General features: G+C 38.7%; 1 protein-coding gene across 3 annotated transcripts; it reads right to left on the bottom strand.

Moving 5' to 3' along the window:
- Positions 1–5667: 5667 nt before the first annotated feature.
- Positions 5668–26431, bottom strand: LOC117831219 (calsenilin-like). Of its 3 annotated transcripts, XM_034709812.1 has the most exons (11): positions 26339–26431; positions 26074–26154; positions 20728–20902; positions 14537–14542; positions 12568–12692; positions 8428–8497; positions 8247–8317; positions 7412–7519; positions 7213–7317; positions 6311–6373; positions 5668–6220 (listed from the first exon to the last, which is right to left on the bottom strand). In XM_034709812.1, exons 2-11 carry the CDS (start codon positions 26077–26079, stop codon positions 6173–6175), a joined length of 777 nt encoding a protein of 258 aa, XP_034565703.1. In that variant the 5' UTR covers positions 26080–26154; positions 26339–26431; the 3' UTR covers positions 5668–6172. The 3 variants fall into 3 exon arrangements, with proteins under 3 accessions (XP_034565703.1, XP_034565705.1, XP_034565704.1); XM_034709814.1 differs by lacking the exons at positions 14537–14542; positions 20728–20902; positions 26074–26154; positions 26339–26431 and adding exons at positions 15124–15126; positions 15755–15785; positions 17085–17112; XM_034709813.1 differs by lacking the exons at positions 14537–14542; positions 20728–20902; positions 26074–26154; positions 26339–26431 and adding exons at positions 15124–15126; positions 15755–15857.
- Between the last annotated feature and the right edge of the window lie 493 nt (positions 26432–26924).

Below are 26924 nucleotides of genomic sequence, written 5' to 3'. Positions count from 1 at the left end.
TGCTTTCTCTGCCTGAATGAAGTCATTTCAGAAGCAGTCTCTTATTCTTGTCAACAACCTCCCTTCAGTATCAATGCATAGAACAGAAAAGGGGAAAAACATTGTTTACGTGTAGAACAGTGAAGTACTCCACTGCTCTACTTTGATTTTCAGACACTATAAAAACTACTCCACTAAGTTTGGTTTAAAGTTTTAGTTACAAGTAACATTGAATAATAATTTGTGATAGCTTATAAATGCTTGCTATGAGAGCAGAAACAGGGACATTGTTCTTAGCTTATGATGAGTAGACTTTGAAGATGTTATTGCAAACCAAGAATCTGCGCTGTGTAGACAGCAACATAAAAGATACAGTGTATGTATATTGATCTCATAAATGACCATCTGGAAATGTAGCATAACCTTAAACAACTACAGCCCTAAAATACAACTTAAAGATGTGCCTAACAACAATTTTAGATCATGGAAAATAGCAACACACCAACATACAGTACACTTTTTATCCACACAGTACTTTATACTTAAAATGTATTTAATAACATAGTGATTATACTTTAAATTACAGTTGAGTAACATTTTGACTATGGGGCTTTAATAATATATCATATGAAATAAAGTATTTCTGATTCTGATATCTATATGTTATATATTTGTATTTTATGTAAGTTCTAGGATGAATAGGAATCGATAGCTCAATGCATTAAGTTAAACTCAACAGAATAATGATAGAGAAATATTTGTTGGTATTAGGCTAATAATCAAAACAACTTTGTTCCCTGTTATAAAGAACAAATACATGACCTCATGTACAGTTAATCACTAAAAGATATAACTTGGCCAACATAACCACACTTCATCAATAAGTTATAATAAACAGACACCACATGTTGCAGTAAGAGGATGTTGGAGTTTATTTTGGCCTTATTAGTCAAAACAGGCCTTGAAGCAAGGACTTTCTTCAGAGTGTGGGAGACAGTCAAACACATCAAAGACAGTCGTTATAAGAAAAGGAATTGTCTAAACTACTGTCTGTGTGTAAAGACGGATGACAAGTCTCCACCCTCTTGCACAGAAGTAAAGCAAAAATAGCAATGTGAGAGGTGTTGACATTTTGCGCATTTGGGGCCTGATCTACTAAGATCCCAAATAACGAGCGCTAATTTGCGTGTGCAAATAATAATTTTGCACGTGCTATTTCTGGGTGTGTTGCGGGTGATCTACTAAGACTGCGTGCGCAAATGACTAAAACATGTAGTAATGCTTGTAAGCCCAGCTGTTGCGGGCATGTTGTAAAGCGATGTTATGATGAGCTTTACAGTGACCGCAGCCAAGTGTGCGTAACGCTGTGTCAGTTTGCACCTGCCTTTCAAACGTGCTAAATATAGACGCAAATACAGCGTGCGCTATCTGTTTCAGGTTTGCTAAATCACATTGCGTGTGCTAAATGATTACATTTGCATCTCCTCCTCCCAGTATTTTGCGCGTTCTGATGATCTACATGTATTCTGCATATTCATGAAGGCAAACACGCTAAATGATTTGCGAGTGCTATTTTGCTCATTTGACAGACGCAATCTTGGTGCTCCCGGTTAGTAGGTCAGCTTTGCGCGCGCTATCAAGTTTGCACGTGTTTTTATACACGCAAACCTTTAGTAGATCGGGCCCTTGGTGGTCTGCGCAGTAGAGCTGTGATATTGTCCCACTCCTCCACTTACCAAATCACACACTGAACTTACAAATAATATTGCAAATACCTCGGGTTGGTATAGTCTGCAGCAGAACATATTCTAGAGTGTGTCTGAAGCAGACTAGTAGAAAGTTCTATGACTTTTTAGACCATTAATGAACTACTTCATACTCACTTGAAAAAGAAAATTGAGCAAATGGACTTAGTAAATTGAGCAAATGGACTTAGTAAAGCATGGTAAAAACTGTGATGTTTGGAAAAATTGATTTGATGAGTGTTTGGATTTTAAAGTTTGACACATCTCCTTTGTAAACATGGAAGAGGTGGGCTTTATAGCCTAGACTGCAGCTGGTCAGCTGGGGGGAGTTAATAAACTGTACAAAAAATAAATTTAATTTAATTTTGTTTTATTCTATTCGATATTTTAATTTTAATTTGATAGTTTTATTCTTACTGTGAAATACTTGCCTCTAGCACTTCAGACTTGAGTATGAAGTGCAAAGACATGACCTTGTATGAAACTAATGCTAAAGTCTTTCCACCAGAAATAAAACAAACAGGAAGGATCATTTGTTCAAAGAGGCCTTTATTTCAGTTGTTTGCTTAATAATTGCCAGAGATCAAATGTTGTATTACATGCCTCGGATCCAGACTGCTGCAAGAAAAGACAACACATATCCCAGTGTGATGGAGAAGTAAGGAGCAGGGGCCCCTGCGGTGGTAGTTCTCCACTGAGTCTTGTTGAGAAATCCTTGGGGGTTGTCATAGTAGGCTGGCTTATGATGACTCCCTGATTTATGCCCCAGCCCATATCCGGTGCCCCCCAGCACCCCGGCTGCTGCTGCTGCCCCTGCCAACTTCAAGCCCTGTTTGGAGAGATCGCTGCCCTGGGATGTAGACCCTTTGTTCGTGGAACTTTTCCCTCCAAACTTGGGAAAGCCTCCCCTCCGTTTACTGTGCACGTACTGAGCACCTGGGCAAAACGCTGCCATGATCAACAGACAGACCCAGAGTGAGAGGAGCTTCTGCTGGCCCAACATAACTGCAGATCTGAAATACAACACATTTTAAAACGTAAGTGTATTTGTTTGAGAGACAGAGACAAAGATGGCCGTAAAGCCTGTTGGCTGTCATTCAAACTGGCTTTGAGGCTTTCTGTTATGCTCACTGAACATCCAGAGGCATGTGATCACCACTGAAAACAATAGTCATCCAATTTTTCCCACTGTCTAGTCAACACTGATATTATCCGGACAGTAAGTGATGCATATTCATCCCTAGCAGGATGCATTTATTTTTTAATGCATACATTTCCATCAGTTACAACAAAATGTAGCAAAGATGTAGTAGAAACTATTTAACTATATAAACACTATACCACTGCAAGAGTTTGTTATTGATGAATTACAAAGATACATTGATTTAAAACATTATTAATAAAAGGTAAGTGGATAAAGAATAAGGTTAACATTATTTTTACCTTTTTATATGTTGACACTGTGAAGTCCTAATGCTTGAGCGGCAGTTCTCTGTTCAGACCACAACGCAGTGCAACACAGCAGCATTTGGGCATCCCTATCATTTCCACTCAAACATCATCCATGCATCAGAGGCAGCACAGCCCCTCCCCCAAAAGCAACCCTGCTCTACAATTGGTTCATTCAATAATACAGCACAAGTTGAATGATTTTAGCTGACGGAGGCATATCACATACAGTTCAGACACCTAGGTTTTTCCTGTTATTCACATAATCCTCAAGCCTGTAGCAGCCACCACCTGTATGTTTACTGACTTAAAGCAAACATAACATTAATGCCTACATGATTCCAATGCTCAGCAGTGGTTAGGGTAAACAGATTGGTCTGTTGGTCTAAAGCAGATGGTTTAGACCAACAGGTCTTTCGTGGTTATTGAAAGTTCTGTAACTACGATGACAGAAACAATGTTTGAGAAAAGTTCATTTGACATATATTCAGGAAGGCCTTTTGACCTACACCGCAACCAGTCAGAAGGGGAGATTTCAATGTATTGGCAAGACTACATTGGAGCTTTCATGTCGTCCATCTTTTTATACAGTTTATGGCTGTAAACAACACATTATCCCACTTCTCATACAAAGTATGGTGTCACATTGAACTAAAACATTCAGAGGTAGAATGTCATTGTGTGTGGTTGCAGACACAGTCTATGGTTTGAGCCTTTGTTGTTCTAGTTATACTTCCATGATCTGTACACAGCATTGTGTGATTAGGTCCTCATTAGCATCCTGTCCAAAGCATGTGTGTACAGAAACTATTTTCTTTCTGTTCCCATGGAAATTCTTTACAAATCCAAATGACCTCAGTTACAGTCAAATTGAAATTGTTAAACATCCATCCAGCAGAAAAAAAAGGTTGTTTAGAAGCTATTTGGCCCACAACTGATGTGAAATCTAGATCTCCTACTTACTCAAACACTTTGACCTCTTAAGTATAAATCGTTCAGGCCATAAAACCTATTTTTTTACCCATGTTAAGAGTGCTGCAGCTCTCCGTCATCTACATACAACAATTATTGTCTATTTATTAGCAATTTATTCACTTAATCTCACTTCTCAACACGTGCAATACGGCTCTGCCCACCTTATTAGTTCTGTCAATTTATTTTTTACCTATGTTACTAGTCTGTTCAAATGTCTTACTTTTATTTTTGGTTCTGTAAATATACTGTACATGTACTTGTACATATTTTTACACTTAGTTCTGTGCATATTTTTCTTAGGATACACTAGTTTACTTCTAAGTACTACTGAGGCGGCTGTGGATCAGTGGTTAGAGTCGGTCGTATATCAATCAGAAGGTTGGCGGTCTGATCCCAGCTCCTGCAGTTGCATGCTGAAGTGTCCTTGGGCAAGACACTGAACAAGTACACTGAAAAACTGCTGCTGTTTCAGCAGTGTGTGAATGCGTACCAATGAGATCAGCTAATACTGATGGTCACTTACAACAGCAGCCTCTACCATCAGTGAGTGAAAATGGGTGGATGTGACAAGTAGTGTAAAAGTGCTTTGAGTGGTCAGAAAGACTAGAAAAGCGCTATATTAGTACAAGTCAATTTACTCATAATTTAATATTTACCTTTTTTGTATGCTCTGTGGGACGAATAAATGATTATTTTATCTTGTCTTATCATAACATACTGAGTTATCGGTGTCATTGTACCCTTTTCTACCATTTCACTCAGATTTGGTTCTGTACTTTTTGTGCCTCAAGCTGTTGAAGATACACAAGTACAAAAACCGGGGGGGAATTCAGCGCAGAGAACAGAAAAATAAGACATGAACAGGAACTGAAAACAAAGAATCAAATGGACCAGACCAGTCTCAGAAGGCCTTTTCCATTTCACCCTTCTTTTTGTCAGAAATACCAAGGCTGTGATGCTGCTACATTGAAGAGCCTAGCGGATGTGGAAGAAGAAAGAGCTATTCTCATAAAAAGAGACATAATTGATAAAAACAAGGCCCTTAGGGGGACTATAGACTCTTCCTTTTTGTTCCGTTCTGGTTGCATGCTAAACGAGACTGTTTTGAAGGCACAGTCTGGACAATCGTTGGTCTGTTACATACAAAGGCTCTAAACTTAGACTCGCCCATCTCACTAGATGCATGTCCAGAAGTTGTATGGACTTCTTGTACTGCTTTTTTGAAGCTTTAAATTTGAACTTTAAACACAAGGCATCTCAGTTTATGTAATCATTTGGTAGACATTTAAATGAATGTAGGGTACACATCGTGTATTTTGTTTTGGAAGTGGAAATTCTGTTGTTTTCACAGATTCCAACCTGTTTGCCTTTTCCCAGAGAAAACTGGTGCTAGGCAAAAAACATAAAAAAAAAACTGCATGTGATTTTTATCACACTGACATCATCTGCAGGCCTATAAAAAATGATCTAGTTTTTTTTATGAGGAAATGATAACCCATAAAAGAAGACTCCACAGTTATCAGTGTGTGAAGGTTTATATTTATTTCATATTTTAGATCAACATGACAATGACTTGGTATGACATTTACACACAATTTAGAGAAACACAACTCTTTTCTTTACATTAATATACAGTAAGAAATCAAATTTTCATTGGCTAAAGAAGTCAACACTGAACTTGTTTGTTCAAAGTGGTTTGCATCACATGCTTTTAAATGTTTGGCAAACACTCATGCTGATCTGGCAATGATGACATCTTTATTCACATTTTCTTTATGTGCAAAACACAAAACTTAAACTGTCATGCAGAGAAGTAAGTCTTGTTCAGGTGATTTGGTGAGTTCTACGCATCTCTCTGCATAGAACAGCTCAACAGGGAACAAAAAAAGTGGTCGCCAGTTTTGTGTCACATGTGTTGCACGACCCACATTTTCCTTTTCAGGATGAATAAAGTTATTTCAAGCTTGGAAGCTTGCAGCTGGAAGCACTGTGCAGTTTCACGGATCCACATCCATTAGCGGGAACTAGATGACGTTTTCAAAGAGCTGCATGGAGGCCATTATATTTTCATCCTATTAACAGAGGTAAACAGAAGATAGATAAAGTGTTTGAGAAGAATGATACAAGAACACTCTTTATGCAGTGTTTGGTGATGGGTTTACCTTTTGGCAGGTTTCTATGAATTCGTCGATTGTCACCACTCCATCTCTGTTTCGATCCATCTTCTGAAATATGTCAGATAGAAAGATTCATGATACACATATTTGCAGAAAATTTCATTTTTATGAGGGTTTGGTTTTGGAACAGTATAGATTCCAGATGCAATAGAAAACAATAATGATGATAATATTGATAATGATAATAATAATAATAAAAAAATAAAAAAATAAAAAAATAAAAATAATAACACAATTAATAATAATGTTACTACTACTACTAATAATAATGATTATGATATGAATAATACTAATACTACTAAAGATAATAACAATAACAACCACATCGACAATAATAATAATGTTATTAATAATAATAATTATAATAATACAACTACTACTACTAGTAATAATAATTATAATTTTAATAGTAGTTTTTATAATAATAATACACTTTTTTGATACAGCACTTTTCAAAACCCTATTACAAAGTGCTTTACAAATATGAGAGATAATAAAAGAGAACAAGAGAGAAATGTGAGGAATACGAGAAATGACCTGCCGGGGACTACGGAGGATAATTAGCCACATTGCTTACTCTGGTATATTTACATGGATGCTATGCTGACATGTTCATTAATATGCACTGTTACTTTAAATAAAACAAAATAGAAAGGCAGAAAAACCCAACAGAAATAAAAACAAATATTGCAAAGCAAAATATAAAATGCTAAAACCATCAACGGAACAAAGAAAATAAAAGAGATAAAATCCTGCCTTTTACCCTGTCTGAAATGGAATAAAAGCAGCGTCTGGAGGATTAAGACCAGCTCAAGTAATATCTCCTGTAAAAGCACAACTATAAAAATGTGTTTTTAAAAGAGATTTAAAAGAAAAGGTCTGTATACCTGGAAGAATCTCTCCACATGCTCAGTCGGTGAATCATCTCGTACACTAGGTAAAGTATACCTGCCCATCATGTCATAAATAGACGTCATTATTGCCATCATTTCCTGCAGGACACAGCATAGACATACAGCACAGTTACAAGGATTCAGGAGTCAGGAGGATTTCATACATTTTTAATGCGTGTGAATTGTTTGTTACCTCTTTGGTAACATAGCCGTCTTTGTTGATGTCATACAGGTTGAACGCCCATCTCAGTTTCTCTGTAACAGAGCCTCTGAGCAACACAGACAACCCTATCACAAAGTCCTGCAGAAGTAATGAGAAGTTTCTTTAGACTTAAATCTTTTTCAAAATGAACCCTTGGCTGGGGTGTACTCAGAGTGTGGGCTGATCCTCTTGAAAGCTGCTGTGCTGGATGAAAAATGATAAAGGTCCTTTTGGCTGCCCCTCTGATGGATAAAATATGATGTAGTATTCTGCAGCATGCTCTGCCAGTGAAAAACATTAAACAGAGCCCTCTTGGTTACTTAACCTTATTATATATGTCTGTTTGTTACGTAAGATTTGTGAGTTATGTTCAATCCTCAAATGAGACTTAATTAAATGGAATTTATAAAGCAGTAAACAGACTTCTGTTCGTGTGTATTGGTTACCCCACTTATGGACCCTCCACTGAATTTGAAACACTTGCCCAAGTCTGTAACTTATGGGTTTCATACTGCCCAGATTGCCTTCCTAAGATTTAATAATTGGCAGGTCAGAATTAGGCCTGCTGTGCATCTACCCCACAGTTAGAGACTTCCAGGGTGAGAAAGAAAACTGTGGAGCTTACAAATTGACTCCTAAATGCTGCTTTTACAGTTCAGAAATCACAACTTTCCACATGCTGGTGCCCCATGACATACAGTTGGTGGTGCCCTTTTTTTTTCTTACCCCTGCCCCGCATAAGTACGGAACAGATCCTTGCCACCCATTTTTAGATGAACATAAAGTATCACAGAAGAAACACTTGGAAACAAACAGTTCAACTCACCTCAAAGCGGATGGAGCCACTGCGGTCACTGTCAAAAGCGTTGAACAAGAAATGTGCATAGGTGGTTGCATCTGAGAACAAATAATGAAAACAGATTACCAAGAATCTACACCAGGCTGCATCAGTGATGGCTTGTTGGTTTACTTTTAAGACACCAGTTCACATCAGTTGCATACTGTACCTCCTTGAGGGAAGAACTGTGAGTAAATAATCTTGAAAGTTTCCTCATCCACGAGCCCACTGGGACATTCCTATTGAAAGACAATAAAATCACAAGTTAATTTAGACAGCTGCTTAAGTTATCTAACCTCTTTTTCAAACCAACATATTACAGTGCTCATCTTTCACATAGGGGCCACAGCAGCACAACAAAAGGATGCTGCAGGCAAACATCCACTAGAGGGCAGGAAAGCTGCATGTCCAATGTCCAGTTAGAGCGTTTGTTGTGATTCAGAGTTATATGTTCACCAGCTGGACTGAAATGTTCTGACATCCTGAAGAAAAAGCAGGCAATGCAAAGATAAGGAAGCTGTTTTGATACAACCAGAACAGTGAAGATATACACTACCGTTCAAAAGTTTGGGGTCACTTAGAAATGTCCTTATTTTTGAAAGAAAAGCAGTGTTTTTTTCAATGGAGATAACATTAAATTAATCAGAAATGCTCTCTATAGATTGTTTATGTGGTAAATGACTATTCTAGCTGCAAACGTCTGGTATTTAATGGAATATCTACATAGGTGTATAGAGGCTCATTTCCAGCAACCATCACTCCAGTGTTCTAATGGTATATTGTGTTTGCTAATCACTTTAGAAAGCTAATGGATGATTAGAAACATCTTGAAAACCCTTGTGCAGTTACGTTAGCACAGCTGAAAACGGTTTTGCTGGTTAGAGAAGCTGTAAAACTGGCCTTTCTTTGAGCTAGTTGAGTATCTGGAGCATCACATTTGTGGGTTTGATTAACTCTTAAAATGGCCTGAAAAAGAGAACTTTCATATGAACCTCGACAGTCTATTCTTGTTGTTAGAAATGAAGGCTATTCCATGCGAGAAATTTCCAAGAAACTGAACATTTCCTACAACGATGTGTACTACTCCCCTCAGAGTACAGCACAAACAGGCTCTGAACAGAGTAGAAAGAGAAGTGGGAGGCCCCGGTGCACAACTGAGCAAGAAGACAAGTACAGTAGAGTCTCTAGTTTGAGAAATAGACGCCTCACAGGTCCTGAACTGGCAGCTTCATTAAATGGTACCCACAAAACGCCAGTATCAACGTCTACAGTGAAGAGGCGACTCTGGGATGCTGGCCTTCTAGGCAGAGTGGCAAAGAAAAAGCCATATCTGAGACTGGCCAATAAAAGGAAAAGATTAGTATGGACAAAAGAACACATTGGACAGAGGAAGATTGGAAAAAAGTATGGACAGAAGAATCAAAGTTTCAGGTGTTTGGATCACACAGAAGAAGATTAGTGAGATACAGAACAAGTGAAAAGATGCTGGAAGAGTGCCTGACACCATATGTCAAGCATGGTGGAGGTCATGTGATGGTCTGGGGCTGCTTTGGTGCTGGTAAAATGGGAGATTTGTAAGAAATAAAAGGGATTTTGAATAATGAAGGCTATCACTCAATTTCGCAACGCCATGCCATACCCTGTGGACAGCGCTTGATTGGAGCCAATTTCCTCCTACAACAGGACAATGACCCAAAGCACACTTCCAAATTATGCAAGAACTATTCAGGGAAGAAGCAGGCAGCTGGTATTCTGTCTGTAATGGAGTGGACAGCGCAGTCACCAGATCTCAACCCCATTGAGCTGTTGTGGGAGCAGCTTGACCGTATGGTACGCAAGAAGTGCCCATCAAGCCAATCCAACTTGTGGGAGGTGCTTCAGAAAGCGTGCGGTGAAATTTCTTCAGATTCCCTCAACAACTTAACAGCTAGAATGCCAAAGGTCTGCAATGCTGTAATTACTGCAAAGGGAGCATTCTTTGATGAAAGCAAAGTTTGAAGGACAAAATTATTATTTCAACTAAAAATCATTATTTCTAACATTCTCAATGTCTTGACTATATTTTCTATTCATTTTGTAACTCATTTGATAAATAAAAGTGTGAGTTTTCATGAAAAAACACAAAATTGTCTGGGTGACCCCAAACTTTTGAACAGTAGTGTAGAACAGTTCAAATAGCATATCTTTCAACAGATGTCTCTTAACAGAACAGCCTGCCACCAGGAGCAGGAAAATTAACAATGTTACGGGCCCAAATAATGAGTCATATGCCATAGTTGTATCGTCCAGGCTGCAAGGGTTGCCAGTTCACTGTTAGTGTAGTTCTTCATTACAGCAAAACATAAACAAAAGAAAACATAAAACCCCAAAGAGGCCTCTTTTACTGACAACTATAATAGGGCGCAGAATAAGCCTTTTCATGGTGCAGATCATTTGACTTGTTGCAGCAGAAAACCTCTGGTGGAACTAAACACTCATCCTCAGGAAGAGGAAAACTAAATGGAACGTAGCCTAATTGTTGACGTTTTAAAATCTCCTTGTGCTTTTATTGCTATAACAGGTCAGAATGTCGGCCGTGAAACACTTCTGTAAAGTTATTTAAAGACACAACGTGAAGGTTTTATGGCACTTTTGTTCAAACTTTCTCACCACAGCTCATTATGTGTTTCCTCCAGGTCACAGAAACCTCATAAAACAGCTGCAAGCTTTCTTTTAAAGACTGTTAAGCCGTCTTTGTTTACATCAGCATGAGGTCTTCTTCTTCCCCTCTTTAATGGCACTTTACAACCTCTAATGGCACATTACAGTCACTGAATGTCGATATGCATTACCCGTTTCTGCGGTCGGCCAAATTATGTGTTACGTCACTCCTTGGCTTGTGCATGGATTGGAGAACACAAAGTTGAACACAAAACAAGCACAAATGCTCACAAAAACTTTGCTAATCATATAAATAACCTCCATAACAGAAAAAAGGAGCCAACAAAAACTGCAGTTCTTTAGAAGGCCACTTGAGGCTGGTAATTCAAGAAGTCTTGAGGTGTTTATCTAAGAGTATAACACTAGAATTGTACAAGTTCTATGTTAGCAGGTGCTTCAGAACAGGGCAGACTGCTGACCATAGCAGTGAGAGGACCATAATTGAGATACTCAGAGTGTGGCGGGTCTGCTGCATTTTATAGGCCTTTCTCTTCCTTCAGTCCAACATATAAAAAGTTTGGAGTAGCAAGCACCACTAACAGGACTCATTCTGTAGGAAACGTGATGGTTCACAAGCTGGTTTGACCATCAAGACTGATACGTGCCAGCCATTCATCCAAATTAGCTTACTCAAAGCCAACTCCTAAATTCTTCCAGTCCGCAAGTCAATAGGGGATGTTATCATGGCTCCATAATTCATACATATCTATGGATACAATACAAATCTAAGGATTAGAAAAGAGATGGATAACATTGGAGAAAAACTCCCAACATTATTATCAATAACATTGGTAATAATATTGATACTTTAGAAAATACTTCTACCTCTTTTTACCTCTTTTACCACCTCTGATCTTTGCTTTATTCAGCTGTGATGAGAAGAGTTGAACGGCTTTACCTCTTTAAGCATCTTCATTTCTATACATATAATAAAACTGAGAAAGACAACCAGTGATGTTATGCAAACTGCAAGAATCAAGGTCATGGATTCATTGGTGAGGCAATTCTTTTAGCGAGTTTGAATCCAAATCTGTTAATAGTTTGGTGATGGCTAAGGCAAGGTCAATAAAAAAATGTTAATCTTGTACAAATTGCACTCTGAAATGTAATGCCAAGTAAGTATACTTACTCTTTTTCTCTCACACCTGAACAGATAAACAAGATAGAACATACTGTGTGGTGACAACATAACTCAACTTTCATTAAGAGCTGTGCTCACTTGATTGGCAACCCCCCAGTTTATTCTTGCAGTGGTTGGCTTACTAACCAGTCAGAGCCAGGAAACCAGTTTGAACTAAATGTTTGAGGGGTAAACTAAGCTTGTGTTTTATTTGGACAATTCAGTCTTCAACCTGAGAGGCTGCATTATTAACTATTTGTTTGGCAACACTCTGTTGTGTTGAGAGTTGTATTTATCTTTCAGAATAAAAATATAGGATAGTGTCAGTGTAGTCTTGTTCCACAGACCGCTAAGGCCATATAGTGAAATTTTAACAAATTCTCAATGGCACCTGAAAGTTGGCGTCATTGTTCAGTGACAGTATACTCTCAACAGCACCCTTAAGCCACCAGCTTTTAAGATTACACCCCAGTTAATGGCTTTTCCTACGTTTTTGAAGCCTCTGTAGAGTGACTGAAGCTCCTTCCTAGTGAACTTAGTCTGGGCTTGGAGCTGGTCGAGGCCCTCAGGTTGGTGACGCACCGTGGAGAGCTCGAAGTCGCCATCACAGATGTCTGTCGGCGGGAAACAGAGAAGGGAGAGAGTGGGACAGACAGGGAGGGTGAAAGGTGGGAGGGAGGGAGGAGGGAGATAGCGGTAAGACAAGAAAGAAAGAGAAAAGAAAAGCAGGGAAGGGGAGGAGGTGAAAGTACAAAACAATAAAACTTGATGGGAGCAAGGCGCAACAGTTAACGTGTTGAAAAGTAAAGCCAATGCTTAAGTGCAATAAACTGCAGTTCCTCGAGCGTCCTCTGGAGGCTCGCTCAAAAAGCCAAAGAAACTCTATTTTTACAGCAGAACTAACCACGTTCAAAGAGTGGTAAAAAACTTTTTTATCGTCTCTACAATTTGCTTTTTTGTTGGTGAAAACAGTCAAATAGCCTGGTTAGGGATATTAAGGGGATTTGACTGTCAGGTGGGCACGTTGCAGCTGTTCACCAGGTGGCGTATTTAACTTCCACCAGATCCATTCAGTCTGTCTCAGCTGTTTTACTCTGGTCAATGTATGTGCTCCTACTGGCTCTGCTCTGTTGCGTCTCTGCTCTGTCTCAGCTCTGGCAATCCAGAGCTCTCCACAGCAGATATGTAAGACTTTATTGTTGCAAGATGCCAGAGCACGGTGCTCCAATCTGCATAGGGCAGATTGAGGGGGACAGGAACTCAGGCACTGACTCAACATTAATACATCCAGTTGATTTTCAGGATAAAACGCTGTTGATACAAAAAAAAAATCCAGGTCTAGAATCAATAGTTCACGTTTTCAGAGGCCAGAGAACAACATGGATGAAGAGAAATTCATCATGAAAGTAGTAAACCATTTATTTTGTAATTAGCGTGTAAAATCAACACTTCTGTGACTTCAGCTGTCTTGGGGCGCTACTTTGTGCTGCGCTCAGAAAACACAGCCGGTAAGTCTTGACTGATGTCAGAACATGCAGCAAAACTGCAACAGAGCAGAGACAGACTTCACACTAACACGGATCTGATGGAAGTCCCGTGTCAGCCACAACTCCAGCTCTTGTCCCGTTTCTAGATTAGCTGAAAGTTATTTGGAATATTCCATCTCTTCTTCAGAAATCAATAAATGATGTCACCGAGACTACATCCATGTTTTTTACAGTCCATGGATGGGAGGCGGAAGAATAAAACTTCTGTTTATAACTGAAAATATGTAAAATGCTCACCATCTTAACACAAAGAAAATAAATAGAGGTCAAATTTTAAAAAATGAGAGGCGAGGAAGAAGGAAGGTGAGACAAGGAAATGGGTGGGAGATACATGAGAGATTTAGAGTGAATCATTTCATGAAAATCAAGGCTGAGACAGAGGACAGGATGGAGATTTATTTTTCAAAATGACAAGTGCTACAACTTATGAAAATAAGGTGAACGAACTGTGTTGGATTAAAACATGTTTCACTCTGGCTATATCAAAAATAACTCCCTTATACTTGCTTTACTGTAAAACTGCATGTAGATCCTAATCCTTTTTGTGCCATGGCTGAAAGGAATAGAGTAACAATTCAAGTCAATTTTGACCACAGTTATTCAATTAGGAGTAGATTAACCCTCTTGTTGCGGGTCAAACCGACCCTTTTTTAAAGTCTATTTTAGGCAATATATGCCTTCCAGACCAGCTAAATGCAGGATACAAATCTGGGCAGCATGTGACAGAAGAGGTGTCGTGTTAATTTATCAACATCACTTCATAAAAAAAAAAAAAATTCAAAATGTAAAATAAAATAAACAAAAATCTGTCATGTAAAACTATTGTTTTTATATTTAGGGCTTTCCAATGTACATTAAAAAAGTTTTAACATGAATTTAAATGAAAAACTAGTGAGTTATCCACATTGAACCATGATCTGTGTGAATTAAAGAACACCAATGGACTAAATCTTGATTTAAATGGTTAGTGATGGAGGTAAAATTAAATTTAAAAAAAATGTGTATTGGGATTTTTTGGGGTTCTGACACTTTTGGATAATTGAATATGCCAAATTGAATATGTCAAACTAACCCAGGAACATTATTGCTGTTCCAGAGAAACAAACATAACAGGAGAGTTAAGATGTCATTAATAGAACTTTGTGAAATACAGTCGAGAAGAAGCATAAAAGGCTCTTGATAATACAGTACAATGTAAATATAGTAAACTATGAGTGATGTCAGATGCAGTGTTTCAGGGCCTAAAATCACAGGTGTCACTGATTAACACTGACGAAGCTGCACACAGGTGTACTCGTTATCTCATTAGTAACAGCTGTGTTTGACGAGCCGTGATGTCTGCAGTGTAATTGTGTGGTTAACTGTGTGGTCACAAATTAGCCAGAAAGACAATACTGACAAATCTGGTTCCATAACACAAACAGGGGAGAGAAGTTCACAGACAGCAGGGATAAATTGGAAATTAGAAGATTTTGTGGAAAACCACAACCATACTTACCATCTTTACAAGAACAAATAGAGTGGGATTTCAAAAAGAGCAGACCAGGAAGAGGTGGAGAAAAGGTGATGAAGAAAAGAAAGGGGAGGGAAAAAATGACAGAGATGTTAAAATATGTGGTTTGATATCAACATTTTATTTAAATGTATTAAGGTCTTTCAAATTCAGTTTGTCTTTGCCACTATATGAGAAGGCTGTAAAGTATAAAATAATAAACTGTTGAACTTTTGACAGATTTTTTTTTTTAAATGGAGTATTTTGGTAGAATATTTCCTTTTCGAATTAGAAATATTTGGCACATTTATAAGTTAGTGTAAGGACAAACCCAATAAATTAACTTTTTAACTGGAAAGTGTGGGTAAGAAATGAATTCATGGGCCAGCATGAACAGGAGAAATAACTCAAATCTGTCTAGGTACATATGTAAGTGTTGTTTTACTTGTTCTAAGAAGACTTGAAACATCTTAACTAAACTTTTAACATTTGACATCTGAACTGTGTGACTCCAATTTATCAATGTTGTCAGAGCAAGAGAAACATTTAACAAACATTACTGTTGTGGTGCCACACAGTGAATGTCAAAACATACAAGCTCCTGATTTAATCCCTCAAAGGTTGGAGTATGTCTTACCTTCCAGTGATAAAGGCTCCCACATTCCAAACTGTTTGAGCACAACAACAAACAGAGCAATGACAACAGCAATGGCAATTACTGTCATGCCATCCAGTCCCATTGTTGCCTTGCATTAGATAATTCCTTTTAAAAATCTCAAGTTAAAAAAAGATGGTATAAAACTGGTACTGAATCTGATGGAACAGCTTGTACGTGCAGACATCTGCCGCCAATCATCTTCTTCCCCCAGCTACCTCCTTTTATCAGTATTTTGTACATGCATCAGCTCTCGTATTCACTTAAAAGAAACCTCTGACTAAAACCGCCGACCAGTTAGGGGTAAAAAAGCAGACTGGTAGACTTCCGAGCATCTTCCTTTGCACAAACAGTCTGAAAGTCCATCCTGTGCTCTTGCAAAAAGTAACAAATTCATAAAGTTTTAAACTCCAAAAATGATCCTTCTGCACATGATCCATCTGTGTTTCTGCATGATGCTGTTTCCCATCCTGGGATGTGTCCCACAACTCCATCAACACTGGGGCTCCACCTCCGCTCACTCCAGCTCCTCTTATTCTATCCTGAGCTGTGCAACTGTGTGTTTGTGTGTGTGTGTGTGTGTGTGTGTGTGTGTGTGTGTGTGTGTGTGTGTGTGTGTGTGTGTGTGTGTGTGTGTGTGTGTGTGTGTGTGTGTGTTTGAGGTTATTAGTGAAGGAATTTCTTTACTAATAGTCTCTGATTGACAGGCCCCGCTGTCTTTTATTTGCTCAGTCATTTCAAGGTTGTAAAGCTGTAAAACAGGCATTGATCCACGTTTGCTGATGGCTAGGATAAGAACAGCACTTAGGATGCAGGAGGAGTCGGCCCTGCCCTGTGTGGCGCTGCCTGTGTCTACTGGGTCATTCAGCGTGGTCAATAACTTCGAGGGTTCACTAAGAGCTGCAAAACATTGTGACGATTGTGACTGTAAAACTGGTGCTTCGTTTAGGATGTTGTAGTTAAGAATAAATAAGTTAATGTGTTTTTAATCTGAAGACCAAAACACTTCAGAGAATAGATTGCTTCACGTGACGTTCATGTTGTACTCCTAGAGTTTTGGTTTTGAAAGTCTTAAAGTTGTTGTTTAGACTTGAGTCAGTCTTTGTATTATTACACTGTGCTGTAAGACGGTAAGAGTAAAGAAGTAAATGTTATAGTTCACAACTGATGACTCTGCACAACATAATGGAGTGAGTTTAAGCAGGATAGAAGGGTGGAGTGCAAATCAATCAAGTCCAGAGTTAAAATACTGGTCTCAGGACAGGCAGAGAAAGTGGGCCAGAAATGCATTTGGACATGTAAATGGACTCACCCTTAATGTCTAAATGTCTTAATCAGCTACTGAAACAACAAATGAACTGGACTTGTGCCAAACATAGAGGATAATCCCCATGGCAGCAGTGAACTTCAAGCAGAGTTACAGTGCACTACTCAATGTCTACATAATTTATTCTGTAAGATAGGTATTTGAAGTCTTAGTGCTGTGCTTGTTTCTATTCTTTGGCGAAACAGTGTCAGTAATCCATTTTAAAATGATTCTCAAAAGGAAAAAAAAAAAACTACCACCTTTTTTTTTTATCTCTAATGTAGAACTTTTTTGCAAATGCACTGACTTGACTAGAACTGCACTTTGCAAAGCAACATTTTTCTGCACTTGTTCTACTTTGTGCATGTTCACCCTTAACCAAAGACCAACAACTATGTATAATGAACATGTATCTGTTTCTTCTCATTCATAATGCAAACAGTGTAATAAATGTATTTTGACAGTCATTGATCACTCGAGATGCAGACTGTATGATGAAATATGAGTTATTGCATTCAGAACACGTAAGGCAGAGTGAGACATACAGTTGAAATGACCACTGCTATTACTCCTCATGGAATGCCTCTCATCCAATAAAACTACTAACAGCTGTATAATTTAACATAGCCTTCCCAAGTAGCACTACATCTGATATGAGTCTGCAGAGAATAAACTCTGAGCTTAGAAATGATTAATGGAATGAAAATGGAACAACTTGTTCTCCTTTGCATGCAAATGTGTATTTTTGCAGTATTTTCATGTGCATGTTGGTCCTACCTCAGCAGACAGAAACACACTCAGCCATTACACCAACATGCAAGATGCATGAGCTCATGGGGGAACTCGCCTGCCATAAAAATAATGCATCATAATACTGTTTAATGCACCTTAAGTGCTGATCTATCCCTGTTCTTCTATTAAATACAGACAAGAGTGAGGTGGCTTAAGCATGCAGAGATGCAGACAGTGCAGCTATCAGCCTAACCACCAAGTTTTAATGCTGCAGTGAGAGCCACATTACAGCTCCGAGCCTGAGCCCATCCATCTTAAACTGTCACACAAGTTCTCGTCAGACAGTTAAACACCCTGAACTTTGCTCTCTCTCTGCCCTTTATCTTAGTGCTCTCTGTGAGCTCTTTTAGTGAAACGCTACATTCTTTAGAGAGAAAAATTCCTTTATGGTGAGGTTTAACCACACACGCAGTTTGCACTGATGAAGGGGAGCACTGGGATTTCACCTTCTTTATCACACAAGCTGTGTCCAACTTTCAGCATTTAAATTGCGCAGTCAAACTTAATTTCTGAATTCAAAGGGCACAGCATCCTTTCTTTATTTTATTTATATCAATCTTAAGGATATACACAGATCTCAATACCTCCCACTGATCAGCTGATCTGATTTAACAGACAACATGTATGTTTTTACTCTTCATTATAAAACATGACAGCTCCTTTTTCATGCACAGAATTTTTTTCACTTGTGAATAAGTGTTTTTTTTAAAGTGCTCTACTCACTGCCTAATTTAAGTATGAGGCAAGAGTGACATTTTCATTGCAACCAATAGACATCTTAAAACCTCTGCTCTCAAATGTGGTGCTTCTTGTCCTGCTCAAATGAAAGCACACATTGCCTCGCACATGCTCAGTAGCTCCCACTTGGCAGCACCACTTACATGCAGCATGACAATTAAAGGCACGCACACACTCAAATAACTCTATGGCTCTAATAAACAGTATCCCAAGTTGCTGTTACTTTACCTACCCTATATGTTGAGATCCGTACACAGATTCAGTCTCACCCACGACAATGTCAGTGACATAAGTTTTATCACAGACATCTGAACTTCTAATCCAGTGGCTGGATGAAGACTTGATCCATGTCTCTTGTTTTATTTTCTTGTGTTTCTTAGTCTTGTCTTGTGTTCCCTCTTTTATTTTTTAGTCCTGAATCCCTGTGTTTCCAGTTTAGTTTTACTTCCTGCCCACATTTGTTTCACCTGTGTCCTGTGTTGGATTATTGTTTGTGTTGCGTGTTCTGTGATGTATTATGTTCAGTCTAAACTGAATGTTACGTCTTCCTGTGTCCCTCGTGTTTTCCGTGGATTTGTGAAGTAAGTTTTTGTGTTTCCTCTTGTTTCTTTTGTTAATTAAACCTTTTTGTTAATCTACTTCTGGGTCCTCCTCTGTGACAATATGCTTCTTGCTCACTAAATTGGAGCCTTTTTTACTCTCAGGTGTGCACAGTTTCAAATACAGAATAATAATACAGATAATCTTATCAAATCAGCCATCAGCCATCAGGAGCAGGTCATTATCAATTATCGTAAAAAAAAATCAATATTGTGCATCCCTTTTATCTGTCTTTTCTCCATATTTCCGTGTTTCTGTGTAATAGCCAGGACACATTATGGGTGCTTTGACGAGTACAGACCAATAGATGGCAGTCAAGTTGTTATAAAGCAGAGGAAATATGTTTGAACACCAGCAATTATCTCCAGACACAGTCAAGATAAATAAGAGAGATTAATATGATAACACATTACGGGTCTTTGACTGCTTATCTCATTTTATCTGAATGTTGATTTAATTAAAGGCCTTATGCAAAAAAGGTCTAGACCATTTATTTTGCACATGTCTAAATTAGAGACAGGGTACATTGAAACAGTTCTCCAGACAAAACAGTTTGAGCCCATGTCACCCGTGGGAGCATTTGTTCTGTTACTGTTTTCATCATCACGACCATCTGTCTGCTGGCAGAGACAGAAGTCAGCAGTGAACGGGCTTGGATGACAACAGTGAGTCATTTCTGAAACCTGCAGAGGAGTGCTTCTGTTTGCTCATCACTGTGTTTATTACCCACACATTTTAATCCAACAATTTATGGATGTTGTTCCTGCAATAGGGAAGGGATCTGTGTGATATTGCTCCGACTGACTGCAGCTCTACTTGTCGCGTGCATGTTCACGGCTGAGTGACCCGCAGCAGGATAATTTCAATAATTTAGATAAACCCAGAAAATGGAGGCAAGTAGCGGCAGTCAGCGGAATACACTGTGCTCTTCATCTTAAAAATACACCGCCTCTTCTTCTGTTGTGTGTAAACACGGAACGTCCAACATTCTCATTCTCAGGCGGATTATTTTCTTAAAGCAAGTTATATGAATTGCTAGACCTTTAGATGAAATCCCTTCTTCTTATTTCTCAGAGGTATAATGGGCTGCCAAACAACAACAGCTGTGTGTGTTTAGAGAAAGAGAGAGAAGGGAGCGAGCTGCACATGGAGGAGGAAGATGGAGTCAAACTTAATTCCATGAAGCAAACTGAGATGTGAAAGTGAAAGCAGCAGCGGTCAATTCGATGACTGATTAGGTGCCGACATGAAATGGCGTTTCATAAAGAGTAAGGTTCACTCTGCAAACACTGAATAAAAGGGACAAAGAATGGTGAGAATGTATAGGAGACATATACTGTAGATGGGGCAGGAGCTTTAAAATTCATGTATTCTGTAGAGCTTGAGATTGAAGGCGTGCCCCCCTGTTCCGCTGCGAGTTCCTCTTTCCCTGCTGTCACACACAATCATGCAAATGTTCAGTATGCTTTTACGTCTGTAGGACGTTAGCATGTACATGTGTTATTTCATGAGCTTGTACCTGGCCCTTGTTGCTTGGTGCTGGCGATAATCCACTTGACAAGGCAACACTTCATCAGAGATTTCCGTGTGATTCGAGGTTTCTGCCACTTGGAGCCCTCTGTCTGTCCAGGCGGGGTTGGATCTTTTCCGTTCGCATCGGGCAGCAGACCGCCATCCACAGCTTTCTCATTCCCCTGAGGAGGAGAGAAAAGAAACTGTCCACAAAAGAGAAGTTCTTTGTAGATAGAAGTGAGAAGAGAATAAAAGCCTCCACCTGAGGGGTTCAGCTGCTTCCACCTCAAGCAGCAAGACACATAACCTGAAGGCAAGGAGACATTTTTATTGTAAAATGTAGCACTAGCTCTAAGTTAAAGAAAAGGCTGTAGGTTTTTGCCCTCTTTGGTTCCTTCTTTCATCTCCCAGCTGTCTGTTATGGACCCATTTAATTTTCAGCCATGTGAGCCGCATGGCTTTTAGGGATGGTCTTTTTTTCTTTTATAACCACTTTATATCAGACTAAGAGCCATCTCAAAAATGGATGAAATTCAAAGGCATTTTTTTAATTCATGTTGCCCAGAGGATGAACCCCACTGACATTAGTAATCCCCTGACTTTTCTTTACGCGCCACCAACAGGATAACGTTTTCCCTTAAAGCTAGGGTTGGTGGTCACGGAAAACTAGCATGAATTTGAATGTAGCATTTCCTCGGGACTCCATCTACCCCCTCCTCCCAAGACGCCCCCGCTCACATGCACGATCGCTGCTGATTCGTGACCATATGATATGGACTGATTCAAAACCGGTCCTCAGCACATCGTTTGTGTTTTGCACTACGTCAACTCATGTCTCACTCAGCGGTAAGAAAACACCAAAACATTCTCATAGTGAAAGTTAAAAACACAAACAAACATGAAATGTATGTGCAGGAGGCGGGCAGAACGGCAGAAAGGGATTTGATTGGTTTCATAATTTGGCTCCTGATGGCAGGGATTGGTTGGTGTTTTCCCAGGTTTACTCCGGCTGTAGATAGCGGCTTTTTTTTAAATAACACATTATGTATTGATTGCCATCAGGACATAAAGACAATTTTAACCAGTATAACAAAAAGTGTATCTAAATCTGACTACCAACCCCAGATTTAACTTGTGAAAAAGATTTAATCTACTCTCTACTTGATGGACTTCATCGTCAATGGTTACAGACATTCATTCTCTCCCCTCAGGATGAACCGTAATGACTTCTGTGATCCCTTAGTATTACCCAAAATTGTAATGTTACAAATACTCAAGTGCATATTAGCATGTAGGTCAAAGCCTGCATGGCCGCAAGCCAGTCTTATTGTTATAAAATAAAAATGATGTTGAGTCTTAAACCACAAATACAAATGCAAAGAAAATACAAGGAGTGATCTGGTGACTTGCAGGTAAAAAAAAACTGAATTTTTGGCACGACTAAAGTAAATGTGATTTTGCAGCCCTAGAACTAAAACCTGGACCAGCAGGTTTTCAGTGACTGTGCGGTATTAATGAAGATGAATACATCAGAGATCTGTTCTTCAAAACTCAAGCTGCTCATTTCATCTTCACAAGTTTTTATTTCATAGAATTCTTTCTTTGAAGGTGGAATACTTCAAGTTTGATTCCTGCTGGCTCTGTATTCAAGTTTCCGAAGTTTTGCTTTTTTAAACACATTTTGCATTACATGACATAAAATAAGACAAAATAATGAAGAATAACATCTTGTTTTATTTTCAAATCATGCTTGTTTGATAGAATGATGTGGTTGCTCTAAAAGATCTCTTCCACCATGGAGCCCGGTGATGAAAGCAGCTCATTGAATAGCTGAAGAAAAGAGGTGAAGAAAGAGAGACGTATAGCCCTTTCCAACATCATCCTAAACAAACATCAGCTTAAAGACTCTGTAAACCACAACATCTTTCCTTCTGGTCAGTTCTAAAAGAAACTTTAAAAGTCTTTAAGGTCAAATGTGCAAAGTTTCAGGACAAAGAGAGAACAAATCTAATATTGTTGTAACATGATGAGAACAGGGACATGCAGGCTCTCTCATTTCTAGCTATTTTTACTTTTTATTCTTCTCATCTCACGCTGGACGCACAGGGTTTCTTCGTTAGATGAATATTTTAGTTATAACACAGATATAGATTCTGAGGAGGATGACTTAAATAGCACAGCCTATGTACTGTAAAATAATCCAAGGATGAATTGTTGATGTCTCTGAGACTTTTGAGGGTTGGTTCTATGTTGAATTGAATGTTTTTATTCCCAGTGCTTCACAAAAGTGTCTTCATAATGGCGAACATTTCCCAGTTCTATCACTACACTGCATGTTCAGTTTGTTTTGTAGCTTTAGATTCATCCGAGTCTTCTTACTTCTGTGTTGTTTGCATCTTTACATTCTGTTTCCTTGATGCTCTCATCTTCATTTCTTTGTCTGTGAACAGTCTTTTTCTCGCTCCTGATAGAGGGCTGTTTAAATAAAACAGCTTTCTATAAGAGGTTCCTGAGAATGTGATGTAAGGAGTTTGTCGTGAACATAGATGGGAGGACTATCTGGGGAGTGTCTCAGTCCCTCTGGTCCCCTATTTGAATATGAAGGGATGCCAAAGCATACAGAGCATGGAGGATGTCGCTCAATAATTCACACTCCTTAAAACAGCATCAATAAAAGATCAGAGCAGGCTGCCATGCTGAGGTGAAAGATGACTACAAGTAAAACCTGAAGACGGATGGATCATCCAGAAGCCATGATAAAAAGAAAGGCACAGATGAAACAGATAAAAAAGAAACCGTCTGAGATTGTGAACTAAGACAACTATTCAGAATCAGTCACACTGAACGATTTGTTAACATTTTTATGACTTCATGATGAGAAAGTGGCCCTAGTCATTCCTTTCTCAACATCAGAGCACTGCATTATTAAAAAAGACAGGAGTCATGTGTGCAGAGTGCTGTGCTGCTCCTTTTGATCAGCTAAGTCTTCACTGTAGGTGACTGTCATCCATTGATCATAACTTATGTTATCTTTAAGAGCACATACACACACAATAACACACACACTGCTATAGTAAATTTTTGGAATCAGGCTCCAATACCTGCTGATCCAACATTAAAAAAAATGAAAGAAATTGAAGGTTGAGTATGGACGGGGGCATGACTAGCCTTTTTGACTACGGGGGCCCAGCACAGACACTTACTTATACATGGGGTAGTATAAAGTAATGTGTGAACACATGTCCATATAACATTAACTAACCATTTCAGTCTTCTAGGGATGTTAAAAAAATTCAGTATTGACCAATTAATTGTTAGGAATGTATTCAAACATGAATTTTTGAAAATGGTGTAGACAGGTGTAGATAAACAACGTGTTAAACAACGGGAGTTGAACCAGTGACATCTGCGACGAGGACTATAGCCTCGATACGTGGGGTGCTTAGGCCACCAGCGCCCCAAGGGTGGTGTTTTAAGTTCAAAGCATATTTCAATGCAAACCAATTGGCTAAAGGTTTTGATAATTAATACTATTTAAAGCTTATATCATTAGTTAACCTTTAGAATACATATAATAACTATACAATTTGATGTAGGTGTACTTCTTCATATGTATTTGCTTCTTTGTAATTGAACTTCACTTCATTTCAGAGGTAAATAATGTACTTTTTACTCCACCACATGGCTAAAGGTGGAGGAGCAATACAGAACAGCCACCACTATAGACACAAAGGTTTAGAACTATTAAAAAGACATTACCCCATCACTGGATACAAAGCTGAAAGACTGGTGGAAAGTCAATGCAGAGAGATTTCCCAGACTGGCAAAGCTGGCACGCCAGTATTTCTGCAGTCAGACCAGCAACACCTGTGCCATCTGAGCAGGTGTTCTCTGCACCCGGGCTGGTTGTGACCCGACTGACACCAGACCACATGGACATGCTTATATTCTCAATATGAACAGGTAGGCAGAAATATTTTTCTGTTCAGTTCTTTTGTTGCAGCAATTCCACATTTAGTAGTTTTACCCAAACTAAATGATTATTTACTATGTCCCTTTTTGTGCCTGCATGCTGATATTCAGCGGGTTCTGTAGCTATGCAATACAGTCATTCCTATGTATTAGTTTGCTGTGAAGAATATGATCTAGGGAAAAATAAAACGTATATGCTATTGTTTTGCCATAGAAAAATCCACATTAATATCTTTATTTTTTTTTTTACGAGTTATCAATAATTGATTGTTAACATTTCCAAAGATCAATCACAGAGAATACCTTGAAATTGAATCCCTAGTCTCCCCTAACAATTTTCACTTTAATAACTAACCTTTATCTTTTATACATTTTTTTATTTCGAAACTGCACCCAACAGAGTCACATTATATACATTTTGCACTCATATTTCTTTAGGCACATCAAAGTTTCTCTCTCAAAAGAAGAAAAGCTCCTAATTCAAGCGCCATAAACTCCAATTTTATAGAGAATTTCAGGAAGGTGGCGGTAGGGAGTTGGGGGCAACCCTTGGCTAGCCCCGGGACACACCCCACCCTGTTTGTAATATCACAAAAGCACAATAAAATATAGCAATTCAGGGTCTTGAGATTACACTGATGTAAGGTGCATAATTAACACTATTTAAAGTTTAAATCATTAGCTGACCTTTAGAATACACGTAATAACTATAAAACTTGATGTACGTGTACTACTTTATTTTTCTTTGCTTCTTTGTAATTGAACTTCACTTCAGAGGTAAATAATGTACTTTTTACTCCACCACATGGCTTGTAAAATTGACCTTGCAGGTCAAGATTTTAGATTAAAATCATGTGATAAGTACATAAGATGTTATTCAATTTCAAAGATTAAACTACCCAGCAACATAGAGCAGTACAAATTAAAGGGAGATATATCAAAGCTGCAATAATGACAAAGAAATCTCAAAATGTTGTGGAGAGGGGCCTTAGTTACTGTTTTTAAATTGATATCAAACATTTATTTTGCTCATAAAATTACAGAATATAACTGAGAATTAATTTTAGATTAGAATATTATAACTAAAGCTATAAAGCATCCTAAGAGCTACTTCCTTCACTGCTGTCAATATGAAATTGCATGCCAACATGAAATGTGTGGTCCCGTTCTTTTCAAATCATGTTTGAATTACTATGAATAAATTGTTAAGAATTTCTACTGCTGACAAACTTGAAACTAGGTTCAAGTTCTCCACACGGTCCCACAGGTAGCACACACTACAAGCGCATACAGGGATATTAGCATGATATAGGCTATCCTTACACATGCAAGGCTAATAAAGCAACAAGTCAATAAAGCATGTAGTCAAACATTACTGCACCTGCATTGCGTCTTGATTTCAGTTGGTTTCCCAGAAAAACCGCTGCAATGACTCCTGTTCCGCAAGCGCTCCTTCAGTGATCTGCAGCAGCATGCACAGAGATGAAGGGAGAAAGAGAGAGAGAGAGAGAGAGAGAGAGAGAGAGAGAGAGAGAGAGAGAGAGAGAGAGAGAGAGAGGTGGGACTAGATCCTTTCCCACAGCGTGCCAAGGATTAACATCAGAAATTGATCATCACCACAGCTACAGATTAAAAGACACACGCACCAAGAGAGTGTTATTCGAGAAAGGCTTCAGCAGGTGGGCTGCAGACTGAGCTGCTCTCAACAAGTGAAGAGACTGGCAACAATTGAGCCAGAGACAGAAGGAGAGCTGGAGATGAGGTCCTACATCGTGACAAATATTATTAGAAGTGCCAGACATATTATAACCTGCAGTGACGCTGTGTGGGTCCAATCCAGACTGCTTTACCAATGTGACTCTCTGAGGAAATTAAAGAGGACTGCTGTTTCATAAAGCCCAAGCAGAGTTTCTGTTTTCCAGCAGTGAGTGCTTGTTTTGTGTACTGATAACAATAATAACACGAGGGGTATTACTTTATTAGATTTGAAGGGTGCTTATTGTCCCTGGTTATTTTTCAGAAAGTCTTCCAGCACTTGCAAGAACAGCTCTGTTGTGTTGTGGGTATCAAATGTTGTCATAAATCCCAATTTGTTTTAATTTAACCTTCTGCATTTAGTTTTATAATGACTGAGACCGTGTGTTAAAATAGCATAAAGCTACAAAATTATTTTAATTTGCCTGTAAACAGTGACATCATAGCACAAAGGGTCATGAGCATGTGTAGCATATT

The sequence above is a fragment of the Notolabrus celidotus genome, chromosome 19, assembly GCF_009762535.1.
Source record: "Notolabrus celidotus isolate fNotCel1 chromosome 19, fNotCel1.pri, whole genome shotgun sequence".
NCBI classification, from domain to species: Eukaryota; Metazoa; Chordata; class Actinopteri; order Labriformes; family Labridae; genus Notolabrus; species Notolabrus celidotus.
Note: the sequence above shows the minus strand (reverse complement) of the source record. Positions and strands in the feature narration are given on the sequence as shown.

Excerpts from the sequence above, each read along its gene's own strand:
- LOC117831219 (XM_034709812.1), bottom strand. Across the intron at positions 8,498-12,567 it reads TCTACAGAGGCTTCAAAAAC|GAATGTCCCAGTGGGCTCGT; the intron begins GTAGGAAAAGCC and ends GTCTTTCAATAG. Across the intron at positions 6,374-7,212 it reads ATGTGGAGAGATTCTTCCAG|AAGATGGATCGAAACAGAGA; the intron begins GTATACAGACCT and ends GACATATTTCAG.